The following is a 16838-nucleotide window of genomic DNA, read 5'->3' as shown; positions in this document are numbered from 1 at the left end:
ATTTTTCAAAAGTTATTAGGGAGTCTATGTATTCCCAAAGAAGTTTTAAAGAAATGTTTTTACATTTAAATAAGATTGGAAACTGAGATTTCCAAAGAGCCTTCGGGCTAGTTTTCCAGAAAAGAGTTATCGCTTTCTAAATGAAGCAAGAGAGGAAACTGAGATTTCCAAGATAGCCTTTGAGCTAAGTTTTGAGTAATTATCTCAAATCAGTAGGAAGGAAATGTTTTTTTAAAAACATAGAGCCAGTACATTTTCGCACCCTCACCCACCTCGTTCTCCTCTCCGTTGACTAGCCGCACCTCTCTCCCCCTCCACTGCGTATCAGTGGTGTCCGGCGAGCACCACCAGCGCCGCTCTCTTTCTCCGTCGGTAAATTGGTGGACTCAAGAAGGTGCCAAGATCATCTAAATAGATGAAAATAGATTGTGAAAAGAAAGAAAAAGGGGTTGGGCAGGGAAGGATATGGCTGAAAAGGAGGAGTAACAGGTGAAAAAGACAATATTTTTAATTAGTTGTTTTGAAAAAAATATTTCTTTTATAATTTTTAATATTTTTTAAGTAGAAATGCTCCTCACTCGCCTTAATAGGCGTGTGTAGTTACACACTTTTGCCAACTCAGACATCTAATGACACATAAGCCTAGTCAATGGTTAGAGGGGTTTGTTAAATTGTGTTTTATTGAGTTTAAGGGTCCAGATGACAAAGGGTTAAGTAAAAGGGTTCATAATACAAACTGATACAAGTATAAGGATCCACCAGACCCCATGCATATATATATATATATATATATATATATTATATTAAAAGTGGAAAGCTCCAAACTTCAATGTTGAACTACCATTTTGCCTCTACATCATGTTAAAATATAATAAAAATAGTATCATATCACTAATATGATACAATAAATTTATTTCATAGTGATAGTTCATGATAAACATATTTATTTAATACCTAAAAATGTTATAAACCTGACAAAACTAAATAGAAAAAGAAAACAAATAAGCAATTACTCCTTGAAAACAAGAAATTAAATAGATACATGTATCTTACAAAGTTATTGTTCATGAATTATCCTTTTTATATTTATATTAATATTATTTGACCTTTCAAATTTCTATGTGACTTTTCATATTCAACAATTTTTGTCCTATAAATTTAACTTTTCCAGAAAAGATTTTTATGTGCTACTCCTACAATTCTTATGTGTAGGAGCTCTAAAGCGGTGAAATAATGTCGTAATTTGTGGGAAAAGTTGTGTGATCTCCCTTATGCAGTCATGAGGATAGATAAGAATTCAATTACTGAAACACCATTTTTATCTCTATTTATATAGTTGAATTGTTACTTTGTTTATAACTTGTTTTTAGTTTAGGATTTTTTGTGTTCAAAAACAGATTGATCGTTACGTTAGATTTTGTTTAAATTTTCATTATCAAGACAAGATCAAAAAAGAATAATTAATTGTCTTGCTCATGTGTTTCTTTTTTGTTCTTTGTATTTATAATATCACCTTTAAGAATGAATTTGATAGAATGGTTACTCTTTCTTTTTATTATTTAAAGATGAAACATATAGAATTAGATTAATGATAGGTTCGATTAACATCATCTTTGGGTTTCACTGAGATGATTGCATTCTGGTAACGGTCTTGAGCTTCTCCAGAAGCTATCAGTGCCATCATTTCCCCTCCATTATTCAATTTTTCCATTGATGATGGTGGAAAATAACTAAGTGAAGAATCGGCTTTTATTCTGTCATCTTTTGAAGAATATCTTGATTTGTATCCTCTAAATTGAAATTTGCTAACTACTAACTAAAGATTTACATACAAATTTTGAATCCTCTATGTCATAATTCCTTCTGACTATTTTAAGAATCCTGCATTTGAAGCCCACTCGACCAATAGATTAGTGGCACCAGATATGCCCAATAAGGGTAAAATGCTCCCCATTGAGAGGGTTCTTCATTCATAAGGGTTTAAATTCGAAACATCTGGTAAAGGGTTGGAGAAATTTCAACCATCCCACTAGATAGTGATGCCATAGTGAGACAGTAGAAACCTCATTTAGCCACAATTTTTAAAAAAGAAGTCAAATCACATTATATAATAAAATTTAACTTTTTAACAAATAATATACTTATTAATACGGGTTACACGCGCAAAGCGCATACCCAGAAACTAGTATATTAAAAGTGAGAAACTCCTATCTTAAAAGCTGGATTACAATTTTTCCCCTATAGTAAATTAAAATATAATAAAATATCTAATTAAATATTAAATAATAATATTTTAATTACCTTTAAAAAAAAAAAAATTGTATTATCATGGTAATTTCAAGAAAAATTTAAATAAGCAATTGAAAACAATAATTCACTATTAATTCCATTAAAGACTCTAGAACCAAGGTTCAATGCATTACCATGGCAAATGAGAAGGGAAACATAAATAAGCAATTTATAACAAAAACCTTTTCAAATTTCAGTCTTTATATTTGTTCCTTTCAACTTCCATATTAATAATATATTTACAAAGCCTTTTGAAGTTCTTTCTGCACTTTTTATGAGCAAATAACAAGGTATCAAAATTAAATCAGCTCATCATTTTGTACCAATCATTTTTTTGCTTTGTGAAAAAATTTATACTTTTTTTTTCTAGAAAACTTGTTGCTCTTATAATGCTGTGTGTTTGCGGTGACGCTCACGTACACACAACAAACATGTAAGTATTTTTCTTTATTACTTTATCAACTAAAAATGATTAAATCTTATTTAAGATCAAAGAGATTGAATGAATTAGCTATATTATCAATTGAAAAGGAATTACTAATAAAAATCGATTATAAAACAGTAACTAATGACTTCACATCTATAAAAAGTTAGAAAAATAGATTTTAAATAAGAGTATATATGATGAAGAAAAAAAATTAGGGCCCCCTCTTAAAGTTTTGTTTTAGGCCTTCAATCTTGTTGAGTCAACTCTGCCTTTGATATGACATCAAAGGTTGCTGGTCAAGTTATGGTGGTTTTGTGAAAATATTAGGTTAGCGCCTGATGGGATTTGGAGAGTCGTCATAGGAAATGAAAGAGAAAACAGAGGAACTACTCTTTATACAAAAGCGAAGATTTTATTCACTTGACAGAAGCAGAGCGCACTCTGCATTCGTCCAGTGAAACTACAATGTGGAAATGCCCTGATTTTTTCAAAATCTTCCTTAGAAAATTTGGTATTCAAAACAAATGGTGTAGGAATTGTTTGCAACTTGCATTCTGAATTGTTTCAGCATCTCCGGGACATACTTTTGCTGATTGATATGCTTCCATGCATCCCAAAAAAGACTCCATCCAAAGCAATTCTTGCTCGTCATTGTCCGTAACAAGCAAATCGTCAATATATAAAGAAACTTCTGACAGATATTGTAAAACAGGGAGATCAAATTTAAGTTTGAGTTTAAATTATATGCACGTACGACGGTGTAAAAACAATTGAATTATTAGGATCTGGTCTTTCATTCACCTCCAAAACTCAACTAGTCCAACTAAGAATTCCATTTATTGAATACTTGAATATATCAATCTGAAGAAACTAATGAATCAAAAATATGAAGTAGAGGTCGCAAACAGAAACAGAAAGTAAAATAGTGCAGCTAAACACTCCGTAATATTTCTTAATTTTATTCAACCATATTAAAAACTATACTCAAATCTGAAATCAAAAATAAGGGAAATGCAACACTCTGAATTACAATCGACTAAAGAAACCAGGCAAACAAAAAGCAACATGTGAACTTGCAGAACAGGAAGAGATGCTGACTTCTATGTTTCCAGAAATGTGTTGTTGATTTTGTTAAGCCTCGTGACTACATCTTTCATGGTTATTCTTGATTCTGGCATTTCCTTTGTGCAGTCTAAACCCAATTCTATCATGGACGCTATGCAGATTTCACTTTCTGAAGTGATCTGTTCTTCCTCGGAGAAAAGATTGGCATCCACAACGTCCATCATACTCCCTGAAAATGATTGTGTGATCCATTTCCTCAAGTCAAGATTTTCATTGCATATCTCTTCATCTGTTGGCCTTCTTTTCGTCAAAACCTCCATCAACATGATGCCGTAACTATAAACATCGCCACTAGCAGACACTATTCCATCCGAGCCATATTCTTAAAAAGGATTGAAAAAAGTTAATTCAATTGAAATACAACAATAATTCTGCATAAATAAAAGCTTGTTTTTATAGTTGTAGAATTTGGAGAGGCTTTATTATGATAAAAGAAAATCAAAGTGAGTAGATTTTTTATACCTGGTGCAATGTATCCAAGAGTACCCAATGTCTCTGTATAAGCCATGGACTTGCTTATGGCTAAAATTTTAGAGATACCAAAATCACCAACATGAGCCACCATATCTTCATCCAAAAGAACGTTGGCTGGCTTTAAGTCGCAATGAACTATTGGAGTTACATGACCATGATGTAGATATTCAACTGCCATAGCTGTATCAAGCATTACAGTAACTCTTTGATGAAGGTTCAAGTGGCGATCTTCTTTGTACAACCAATTCTCAAGACTTCCATTGGGCATAAATTTCAGAACAAAGGCTCTTATATAGTCACTAGAACAAGTAGTAATCACTGGAACAAGATTTCTGTGTCTAACATTTCTCATGACTTCACATTCGGTATCAAACCTCTTGCATACTTGCTCATTTTCCAAATCCAGAACCTTAATGGCCACTGCAGTTCCACTAGATAATGTGCCTTTGAACACAGTGCTAGAACTTCCCACACCAATTAAATTGAATTCATCAAAATTATTGGTTGCTTGTTGAATGTCGTAATAAGAAACTAATTGATGAGTCCTGATCTCTAGTACCTTTTCAACATCTTTGCACTTTTCTTTCTTCTGTCGTTTCATTATCCAAATTGAAACCAACAAGAATATCAGCAAGGATGAAATAACCACAGGAGTAACAATTTTTAGTAGAACCTCCTTAAGCTTTGATTGTTTTCCAGGATTAGTGATAGCACAAGCAGGAATCTCCAATATGTGCATTCCGCAAAGACCTTTGTTCCCCAGAAATGATTGCACAGTGGAATGTGCAAACACACCACCACTTGGTATTACACCTTCTAAATCATTAAATGAAACATTAATGCTTTTAAGGTATGAGAGTTTTTCCAAAGACATAGGAATACTACCTGACAATGCATTTAAAGACAAATTCAAGAATTCCAAGCTTATCAAGTTGGCAAGGGATAATGGAATTTGGCCAAAGAATGAATTGTTTGATAGGTCAAGAGACTGCAGGTTTTGGAGTGCCCCGAATGTGCTTGGTATCATGCCTGAAAAGTGGTTACCAGAAAGATGTATTTCTACAATGGCTTTCAGTTCTCCAATATCTAATGGAATTTTTCCCTCTATAGAATTTTGTGACACACTTAGATAGAGAAGACCACTCATTTTCCAAAGGTTCCCTGGAATTTTTGATAATTTATTGGAACTCAAAAAAAGCTTTTGTAGCATGCTAAGATTACCTAAGCATTCTGGAATTAGTCCAGAGAGCTCATTATTATCTAGATAAGAATGAACCAAATTAGATAAATGGCATACTGCCTCTGGAATATGTCCCTGCAATTTATTGTTATCTAGATACAACCCTTGGAGTTGTTTAAGCTTACCAATCTCAGAAGGAATATTCCCTGTCAAGTTGTTTCCGCCAAGGCTTAAGGATGTAAGACCGGTCATGTTGCCTATACTTGTGGGGATGATTCCATTGATGTGTGCATCTCCTATTTCAAATTTTTGAATAGTAGATGAAAGACTGCCAATAGAATTGGGCAGAATGCCATACAACAGATTGGAACCTACTTGTAGATATTTCAACATCCTACAGTCCGCCAAAGAATTGAAAAATCGCAACTCATACTCTCTTGGTTCATTGGTAAGTTGATTAGTATGTAGGAACAGTTCTTGCAGCTCACGAAGATTTCCTAAATTAGTAGGAATAGTTCCTGTGAGAAAGTTATCAATTAGCGATAGTATCTGAAGCTTGGAAGAATTTGTTATGAACAATGGAATTTCCCCTTCCAGCTGATTGACTCCCAACTCAAGTACTTTAAGGTTAGGAAGATGAAGACCTGTAGTGGTTGGAATTCTACCCGAGAGGTTATTGTTACTGAAATCAATCATTTCCAAAGAAGATATGTTGAAAATAGCCTCTGGAATTTGACCAATAAAATTATAATTCTCTGAAAAGCTTAATTTCCTCAAATTTGATAGCTTCCCTAATTCCGGAGGAATTTGCCCCTCCATGTGATTGCTTCCGCAATGAAGATATTGCAGTGTGGAAATATTTCCCAATGAAGTGGGAATAGTCCCTTATGTTGGATTATGGCCAATAAAACACATCTCGAGTTTGGATAAACAACCAATATTTCTGGGTATCTGTCCAGTTATGTTGTTGTAAGATATGGACAAAACTTTGAGCTCTGTGAGTTGGCAGATGTTGGAAGGAATGCAACCAGAAATTTGGTTCTCATATATACTTAAAAATTTGAGATTTGAGACAATATTTCCTTCATAAAGCAAGAGAGGACCGGAAAGGCTATTGATTCCAAGAGATAGGACAAGAAGTGACGAAATATTAAACAATGTTGCGGGAATGAAACCTGTTAATTGATTGTTGTACAAATACAACTCTGTAAGTTGGCTAAGATAACCGATCTCAGTTGGAATGTTACCATTGATTCTATTTCCAGACATATCAAAGTTCATCAATTTTGTGGCATTCCTAACCGAAGGAGGGATTATACCTGTGAGGCTATTGTAACCAAAATTTAAGACTCTGAGTTCAGGTACATACCATGGCCCTTTCCTCATTTCACCACCGAGTTCATTGAAAGCCAATGAAATTACTTGAACTCTCCGGTGTTGAAATAGACTTGTTGGTATACTTCCATTGAGCTGATTGTTTTGAATATCAATCACTCGCAAGCGAGGCAAGTGGCCAAGTCCATAAGGGATGCCACCACGGAAGTTGTTGTTCTGGAGATTGAGAACACTGAGGAAGGACAGATTGGCCAAAGACGGGGAAATTATGCCTTGAAGTTGCAAATTAGGAAGAGCCAAGGCCACAACCCTTTGCGTTTTTGGAGTGCAAGTGACACCAAACCAAGAGCAAAAGGAAGTAGTCTTGGTCCAATTATTTGCCAAAAAATGACTGGGACTGTTAACAAGATTTTGGAAAGCTAGTAGAGCTTGTTGGTCAGTCTCATTTGAGGAAGAAAGTGATATAGAAAATTGAATTAGAAAGAGAAGAATGAAGAAGAGAATGTTCTTCTTCATGCTGTTACTATGAATTACTTGAACTAGAAAATTGACAGAGCAATTGGTCTTCACTGCATATGTATCCTCACATCAAACATACAAATCATTAACTTATTTCGTATGGAATGGTCCATAAAATGAAAAAAATTCGATTACATAATAAATGTTGAATGTATTCTATTTATAGGGATGGCAATGGGGTGGGTTAAGCTTCAAACCCACAAAAATTCAACCTGTACTACTTAGTAAAATTTTTTGCTTTCAACCCGCCCCACCCGCCCTGTACAGAAAAAAATACTCCCTCTGTCCCAATAATATGTGATATTTTTCATTTTTCGAGAGTCAAACAGTTTAATTTTGACTGCGAATTTGCGCATGGAATCTTCAATTCATTTTGAAATTAAATTTATACATTTGTAAACTACGTAAAAAGTATTATAAGTCACGATAATTGATAATTCAAAATGTTTAAAAGATCTATGAAAAATTACGGTCAAAGACACTTGTTTGAACCTCGAAATCCAAAAAGTGTCTTATAAAATGGGACGGAGAGAACATTATTCAGCATAAATTTATACATTATTATATCATTAAAGTTAGGATGAAATCATGCATTAATATTCTACAAAGATTAAAGCTTAATTATAAAAAACTTGACTAATAAATCTCTAAACCCATACCATTTATTATTTAGTTAAGTCGCATCAAATTGTGAATCAAAAAATCTTTTATTTTTATGCTTTATTTTGAACCATCTCAAAACAATTTTGCATTGTTATTTAATTTATAAATAATATTTTCATAAGAATACAATTTAATTCTGGTAATCATTGGTCATTTTGAAACAGGAACTTTTAGATTTTAAATTTGAGATAGTCGGTTGTAATTTTCTTATCTAATCTATAAAAAAAATGGAATAGAAATATTTAAGGGGAGATCTTATTTTTTTGGTATAAATAAAAAGGAAAGTTTTATTTAATATGTTTAATATTCTTATAATTTGCATGTTAACTGTGTAAAGTTTAGCCTTCAATTGTAGGCTAATAATATAATGCGATTCACTATTGAAATTAATTCACTACTTCACCCCTCATTTAAGGTTTTTGATTTATGAGGAAATTGATGAAGACCAAAGGTTACAATAATTAAGTAGCCTCTTTTATTTTTGGCTGATTTTTTTTTTTGTAATTTGATCCATCTTATCTCCATTACCTAAGATCTTTCTATTTAAAGTCACCTAGAGAGGGAGCTAAATTTGCAAATCTAATATGAGTTTCTTACTAAAGTATGATAATTTTCTCTTATAAATTAAGAACCATTTTCTCATATTTTTATATCATTTCTTACGTCTTTTTTGGTTTCCGTTTTCGTCTTAGTCAATAGACCGTAAAGGAAAAGTTGTCATCGATCTTTGTAGAATTGTTAAGGGCAATCGCATTATTGTTGCATTTGGATAAAAAATGTTATGATTGATTGATAGTAAAAGAATATTTGGAAGAAAATAATATTTTTTTATCATTTATGAACTACAACAAAATAACTAAATTTTCGTACTATTCTATGTAAAGTGATTATAGTGATGATCATTTGTAAGTGATTTTTGTAGTATATTTGTTTTGAATGTTCTTTTATAATGTATTTTTTCTTTATCCTTTTTTTAGTTAAATATGTTTTTGGCTTATATAAAGAAATTTGTGTAGAGATTACAATTATATAGATATTACTTATTTAGACTTTATATAATTATTGGCATGGAACAAAATATTATATTTCTTATTTTCAAATGAAATTAAAAATTAACTTAGTGAAAGATTAAATATTTTATGATCTGCAGATCATTGTATTTTACATGGATAGTATGAATACAAATTTGTTGAATGACTATACATGCATTAATAATTAGTTCATTATATTAATAATAAGGAGACCTAAAAGTATAAAGTTGTTAGATCAAAATATTCATATAAAATTAAACAACTATTTTATTTTTCAAACAAACACTCTTACTCTATAGTATATGTGTAACACTATTATGTAAAAATTCTTCCTATATCCAGTGTCAGTTATACTTTTTAGTGCAACACTAAATTCTATAAACAATTAATATTTTACGATCTAATTTTCTTAGACATAAAGAGATTATTATTGTTATTGTTATTGTTATTATTGTTATTGTTATCTTAATTTCTTTCTATTAAATTTCTGCAAAAGAAAATTAATTCAATACCTTGAGTTGTTTTAGGCAAAGTGAAACATTATAATAAGATGTCTAAGGACTTATGTAGGGCACATGTGTCATTTACTATAAATTTATAAAAATTGTACACTTAGCTACACACACATACCCAGAAAGTAGTTTATAATCTGCGGTTGTTCATCGTTATTATTATAGTAAATCTTCCCCTAGAAACTTGTTTGTGCATTTCGATTACATAACAGTGAATCTGAAATCATACCTAATATATTTTTCCATTCACTATAATTAATAACTGTTGTGAACATATAATAATCTTGAGCAATTTTTATGTGTAATATATATGTAACTGAAATTAGATAAAGTGATCATAGCATTCTTAAGAGTGAATAGGTTAATAAACCACTAAACTATTTTTGTCTTCGCAAGTTTCATACATAAACTATAAAATTCATATTAAATGAAATATTTAAAGTCAAATCTTTTTATATATATGGTTGTGATTTCCACAAACTTTTATGTGATGTATATATTACAAGTTATTGAAATGACATCACATTGAGGAATACATTGGCCAACTTTATAAAGACAAAACCACAAGAAGACAGGTGTATTATGCGTAAACTGAGGGGTAAGGGAATCGATTGAGAAAAGTCAGTCAACTTGTATTATTGAAATCACAATTTTTTTAATTAAAAAAGTTGCATTATTTATATGGTCCAGAACCAAGTCAACGAGAGGTCATGAAGTCTAAGACAAGTTTGGAAAAAAGTGTATGTATGTTGCTTGACCTTTCAATATAGACGGATTCCTGATTTAAAGTTGATAATTTTTTATGATGATTTTAAAAGAATATATCTATATAATAATAACTAGATTCATAGTTTTTTCTTTATTATTATTTTAAAAAAATTGGATTCATAGTAAGATATTTATAAATATTTTGTGAATTTCTCAATTATAAATATATAATTTGAGAGATATGTTTTGATAAATAATTGGTGATAGTTCAAGTAGGAAACTAAAAAACCTTTCATGCATAAAACTCGCCAAAAAATGATACTTCAAATGTGTTTTTTATCATTATATCTTGTCTTTTTTGCTAAACATGTTTTAGCTTGAAACACAATCATAATAACCAATGGGCGATGAGCCTATACTCATACTAAGCTTAGTAAAGTTATAACAGAGATGTTTATTGTTCGCTTATATAAATGTGACACTGTTTATAAAAAATCAACGTGTTATTCAACCTATAAATGAATGATCATATATCTGTAGCATATATACATGGATTGGAAAAAAAACATCTAAAACATATTTTCAACCTATAACTATGATATCAGGGTGCTATTTCAATGAGATTGTTAGATTTTTTTTTTTCTCAATTAAACTCATGAATATAGCAGAAGCCTCACACTTACCTGAATATAGCAGCTGCAAAATGAATGTCGTCGCGACTTTTGCATAAATCTTGAAGGTAAACTAGCATCATTAAATCAAGTCCTGAAGTCGTCAAGTACAAGAGACTTCCAATTAGGGGGTGTCAAATGGGCGGGTTGAGTTGAAATTGGAGATATAATAAGGGCAAATTACAGAAATCACATACTTTTAAGGCAAAATTACAATTTATCCCTTAAAAGTTTATAATTACAGAAATCCCTCAAACGGATACAATAATATAAGCGTTGATACATTAATCTGATGCGCGAGATACAATAATATAAGCGCTGATACATTAATCTGATGCGCGAGATACAATAATATAAGCGCTGATACATTAATCTGATGCGCGAGATACAATAATATAAGCGCTGATACATTAATCTGATGCGCGAGATACAATAATATAAGCGCTGATACATTAATCTGATGCGCGAGATACAATAATATAAGCGCTGATACATTAATCTGATGCGCGAGATACAATAATATAAGCGCTGATACATTAATCTGATGCGCGAGATACAATAATATAAGCGCTGATACATTAATCTGATGCGCGAGATACAATAATATAAGCGTTGATACATTAATCTGATGTGCGAGATACAATAATATAAGCGCTGATACACTAATCTAATGTGCGAAAATGAGGGATTTTGGAGATTTGTAAAACTTATAGGGGATAATGGTAATAAGTAAACTAAAAGGTGGGATTTCTGTAATTTTTCCATATAATATAAAAATGGGTTGAAATAGAAATTGGGTTGGGTCTTGACCCACCCAATTTTACTTTGGGCTCAAATGGGTTGGGTTCAAATGGGCTAAAAAACGGGTTGAGTCTTGACCCACCCAATTTGACCCGATTAATCTCAATAATTTTAACATAGTGATATTTAACTTTTATAATCACAATTTAAATTTCAGCTCAAGATTTTTATTTTTTAAAAAAAGTAACAAATGGATAGATAAATCCTAAAAAGTGTTAAATAGATAATAATTCATACCTTTAATATAGGAGCATATCTTAGTAAAGAGTTTTAAAACGGGTTGAAATTGGAGATTGAATTGGGCTCAATTGAGGATTCTCTTAAAATGGGTTAGGCTAGAATGGGTTGAGATTGAACTCAATTCAAATTATCTTGAGCCCAACCCTTAAAATTCTGGGCGGATTGGACGGGTTACCTATGTTTGGGTTCATTTTTGACACCCCTACTTCCAATCAAACTTCTATAATACGAAGCATCACACTATCCGACTCCATCCTCCTTGAAAAAAATAGTATTCAAAACAAATAGTGTAGGAATTGTTTTCCAATTTGCATTCTGAAATAAATTGTAAGAAAGTGAAACAGGTTCACATTTTCCGGCTCCATCACATTCTGGTTTATTCAAGCACTCAAAACATAGCTACAAATAAAGAAAGTGAACGAATGACTAAAGAAACCAGTACTCAAATCTCAAATCACAAAATGTCTCAAGTACAAACAGCACATGTCTACAGGTAGTACGAACGACTAAAGAAACCAGGAAAACAAAAAGTAACATGTTAACTTGCAGCTCAGAAAGAACACCACCGGAAGAGATCGATGCTAACTTCTATGATTCTTGAAATGTGTTGTTGATTTTGTTAAGCCTCTTCACTACTTCTTTCATGCTTATTCTAGATTCTGCCATTTCATTTGTGCAGTCTAAACCCAATTCTATCATGGAGGCTATGCACATTCACTTTTACAAGTGATTTGTTCTTCCTCACAAAAAAGATTGGCATCCACAACGTCCATCATACTCCCTGAAAATGATTGTGTTATCCATTTCCTCAAGTCAAGATTTTCATTGCATATCTCTTCATCTGTTGGCCTTCTTTTGGTCAAAACCTCCATCAACATGATGCCGTAGCTATAAACATCACCACAAGCAGACTATTCCCTCCGAGCCATATTCTTAAAAAAGGATTGAAGAAAAGTTACTCAATTGAAATACAACAATAATTTTGCATAAATGAAAACTTGCTTTTTTTTACTTGTAAAATATGGAGAGGCGTAATTATGATAAGAGAATCAAAGAGAGTAGATTTTTTATACCTGGTGCAATGTATCCAAGAGTGTCTCAGTATAAGCCATGGACTTGCTTATGGCTAAAATTTTAGAGATGCCAAAATCACCAACATGACCCACCATATCTTCATCCAAAAGAATGTTGGCTGGGTTTAGATCGCAATGAACTATTGGAGTGACATGACCATGATGTAGATATTCAATTGCCATAGCTGCATCAAGCATTACCGTGACTCTTTGATGAAGGTTCAAGTGGCAATCTTCTTTGTACAACCAATTCTCAAGACTTCCATTGGGCATAAATTGCAGAACAAAGTGTCACGTCCTGCCACTTCACAGTTCAAATTTGACACCGAAATAAAGGAGAAGAATCTAGAGTTGTGGGGAAGTTAGTAGAACACTCTAGAATTCCCTAGAGAATTTCCAAGAAGACTCTAGAATAATTTAGAAGCTTTCTTGGAAAGCTTTAGAATTTTCTAGAATTAGTAGAGAATTCTAGAACATGGACCAAAGTGTAAATAAGTAGGGACTTCTAAAGTAAATAATTATTTACTCTTAGGCCCCTAGGAAGTAGTATAAATAGAAGGACCTCTCATTTGTAAATCATCCAAACAACTTGTAAGCAATCTTCCAAGCCTAATACAAAGCCTTCTTCCAAACTTTCCAAATCTTTCTAAGACTTTATTTGCATTCTCTTAGCGGTCTAGCTTCAAAGGGCTTACTTGAGCTTACAAAATCGTGAAAGATTCGTGAGTAAGTTGTCAAATGCCGCACGAAATATTAGCGAAAACTCTAAGTCCGTGACAACGTGGTATCAGAGCAAAGGCTGGTACTAAGGGAATGGCTAACGAAGGAGACGTAAACGCCGCTAGCACCACCAACGTCCGTTCAGAGGGAGGAAAAAAGAGTCACAAGGGAAAGAAGCACCAAAAGAGTAATGAGAAAATGTTGCTCGACCCCACACCAATCGAGGCGCTAACATCTCATCCACCTTCGACCACCGAAGCAAGTGATGATGAACTTGGCAAGGAGGCCATTGGCGTCCGCCGGAGAGGAGTGGATCACAAGGGTCGAAACGACGAGGCAGTCTGTGGAGATATTAGGCCGGCGTTTGAACGTGGCCGATGGCAAGTTTAAGACTCTCGAGGACTTCACCCTTGAGGAGACCGACAACATCTGTAAGGAGTTGAAGGGACGTTAGCGGGCCGAGTTTGAGATGAAGGAGGCTATCACTTTCTTGGAGTGTTGGCTCATGGAGGCGTTGAGCACGATTGAGACCATGAAGGCCGAGATGAAAGCACTCAAGGAGGGCATGGAAGTTGGAGGATCTTCGTCGTCCGACCGATACAAGGAGGCCAAGGTCGAGACTCCCAAGCCACCTATGTTTAAAGGCATCTGTGACGCGCAAGAGGTGCAGAATTTATTATGGCATTTAGAGAATTACTTCAAGTGCAACAGGGTGAAGAGTGATGAGAATAAGATCAACATTGCGGTGTTGTACCTCTCGGAGATGGCCATGTTGTGGTGGAGGCTTAAAGAGTCAGAAATAGGGAAGGGACTTTGCACCATCAACACTTGGGAGCAATTCCAAGTGGAGTTCAAGAAGGCTTTCTTCCTAACAACGTCATCTATGAGGCGAAGCGCAAGTTTAGGGAGCTGAAGCAGACGGGCAGCATACGTAAAGGAGTTCACCACCCTCACGCTTAAGATTCCCAACCTCACGGATGAAGATATGTTGTTCCACTTCATGGATGGGTTGCAAAATTGGGCCAGGACGAAGTTGGAACGCCGACAAGTCAGGACTATCGATGAAGCCATCACACAGGCCGAAGCTTTGACAGACTTCAGGCATGAAAAGCCCGACAGAGTCAGAGGGGAAGAGGTGAGAGGTAGTCATGACCATGGTGGGGGAGATCGTGGAAAAGTTGAGGAGCAGCAGCCACATCCCAAGAATCATGATACTTATAAGTCTGATGGCAAGATGTTTGGACAAATAGGCGGTGTTGAGAGGAAGACAGAGCCTACAAAGAGAAATGGTTGCTACATATGTGGTGGGCCGCATAGCTATGCAAGGTCCCCTGAACTAAAGAGCCTTGGTGTTATCCTGCGAGAGAGGAAAGAGAAGGATGCACATGAGCAAGGACAAGGCGCAGAGACGACGCAAGTTGGCTTGATAAGACTATGCAGAGCTATCACCAAGCAACCAGGGAAGCCAAAAGAATATGGCGCGTAGTATGTCGACATCACGATCAATGGAAGACCCGCTCATACTATGGTCGACACGGGTGCAGAGGCCAATATCATGACTGTAATGACCCTCTTGGTCATTTCTGTGTTTTGCCTTCTGTGTGTCATTTAGAGCGTTCCTATAGCGACCCCAAGTCATTTATGACTTCCTGGGACTGACAGTTCAGTCACCTGGTCGTTCGTTTGGTCTTGGTGCGAGTTTTTGTGTTTTGGAGCTTATGAACCTTGAACGATCATTTTCGATCAAAAGTTAGAAGATGACATCGGAATCCAATTCTGACGTATTCCATCAGCTCCGGAAGGTCATTTTAGGCTAGTAGCATGGTCTTCATGACTCCCGAGGTTTCAGTGTGAGTCGGTGCGATTAGGCGTTTTAACTTTAAGTTTAAGCTTAAGTTTGACTTTGGTCAACATTCTGAGTAAACGCGCTCGGATGAGAATTCCGTCAGAGTGGTTAGCTCCGGAATGTCAAGTTTGGTCTAGATTGACCCTTCTTTTGTGTCTGGAGGTTTTCAATATCTTTCCGAGCCTTTTTGTGGGTTTTGACTTAAAATGGCTTTTGGAAGTGGGACCCACTTTTTATCGAAATGACCTCTGATGGAAATTTTGACTACGCCGTTGAGTCTGGAATATCAAATTTGGTATGATTGCATATCTCGTTTGCATGTACGGGGTTCCGAACAAGTTCGGAGCACCCCGTCGGAGTTTTTAATTTTGGGAAAAAATTGCAGATTTTTCTGCAATAAAATGCAGAAAAACCAGCAACATTTTCCCAAAACTTAAACCCTCATAACTCTCTCATCTCTCAACCGATTTGGGCGATTCAAAAGGTAAAGTTGTGAGATTTTTCGAGGGCAACGTGTTGGTGAGCTCGGATAGTGGTTTGGAGTCCCCGTTTGAGGTAAGTTTCGTAAAATACCTGCTGCCATACACTTTTTGTGAGCTTGATTTTGGGAATTTTTGAGACTTGTTTTCTTAGCCTTTTTAGGTCCGATTTCAGTGATTTTTGAGGCTATCTTGAGTGGTTTTTTGAAGAGAACGTCGTGGTGTTGTCGCATTTTACTGTAGACCACTCGTTTCTGGTAAATACACTGATTCAACTGCTGTCCCATTTCTAGTTTTTGAGAAAATTTGGGTTTTGGTTGCATGTTGGTATTGTGTTGTTCCCGAGCCCCGAATTGTGTCCCATTTTGGGACATGAGCTGGGGGAACTGATTAGGACCTACTTTTGTGGTAATTTTGGAATTTTCAGCGCGGGTCCCACGATTCCCGTTTTGACTCCAAAATTGACCCGTCTCCGTTTGTTGTGATTTAGGTGTCTAAATGACCGTACTTACATTGTGATCCTATATTTGATAGAGTGACAACGTTGAAAGGTTGTTCGGGAAGAAAAAGCTCAGGCAAAGTGATTTGTAGCGCGCGCGGTCAGCCTTAAGGTAGGCTACGACTTCCTTTCTATTAGATTGAGCTTAATTTTGTAAAAACATGTCGATTTGAGTGAATTGGGAGTGGGTACCAGCTTCCTACTTTACTTTGATTAGATACCTTATGTTAGGATCGATTGGCCATA

At 34.6% G+C, this 16838-nt stretch overlaps 2 protein-coding genes across 2 annotated transcripts; both read right to left on the bottom strand.

Annotated features, from left to right (window-relative positions):
- Nucleotides 1-3655: 3655 nt before the first annotated feature.
- On the bottom strand, nt 3656-6510 carry LOC107060522 (LRR receptor-like serine/threonine-protein kinase EFR). The gene is made up of 2 exons (XM_015308506.1): nt 4304-6510; nt 3656-4163 (listed from the first exon to the last, which is right to left on the bottom strand). Exons 1-2 carry the CDS (start codon nt 6312-6314, stop codon nt 3817-3819), a joined length of 2358 nt encoding a protein of 785 aa, XP_015163992.1. The 5' UTR covers nt 6315-6510; the 3' UTR covers nt 3656-3816.
- On the bottom strand, nt 6381-11014 carry LOC102583842 (LRR receptor-like serine/threonine-protein kinase EFR). The gene is made up of 2 exons (XM_015308458.1): nt 10947-11014; nt 6381-7227 (listed from the first exon to the last, which is right to left on the bottom strand). The coding sequence occupies exons 1-2, from the start codon at nt 11012-11014 to the stop codon at nt 6381-6383; spliced, it is 915 nt and encodes a 304-aa protein (XP_015163944.1).
- Nucleotides 11015-16838: the final 5824 nt, after the last annotated feature.

The sequence above is a fragment of the Solanum tuberosum genome, unplaced genomic scaffold, assembly GCF_000226075.1.
Source record: "Solanum tuberosum cultivar DM 1-3 516 R44 unplaced genomic scaffold, SolTub_3.0 scf00086, whole genome shotgun sequence".
Classification (NCBI taxonomy): domain Eukaryota; kingdom Viridiplantae; phylum Streptophyta; class Magnoliopsida; order Solanales; family Solanaceae; genus Solanum; species Solanum tuberosum.
The sequence above is the reverse complement of the archived record's forward strand: the minus strand, read 5'-3'. Positions and strand labels throughout refer to the sequence as shown.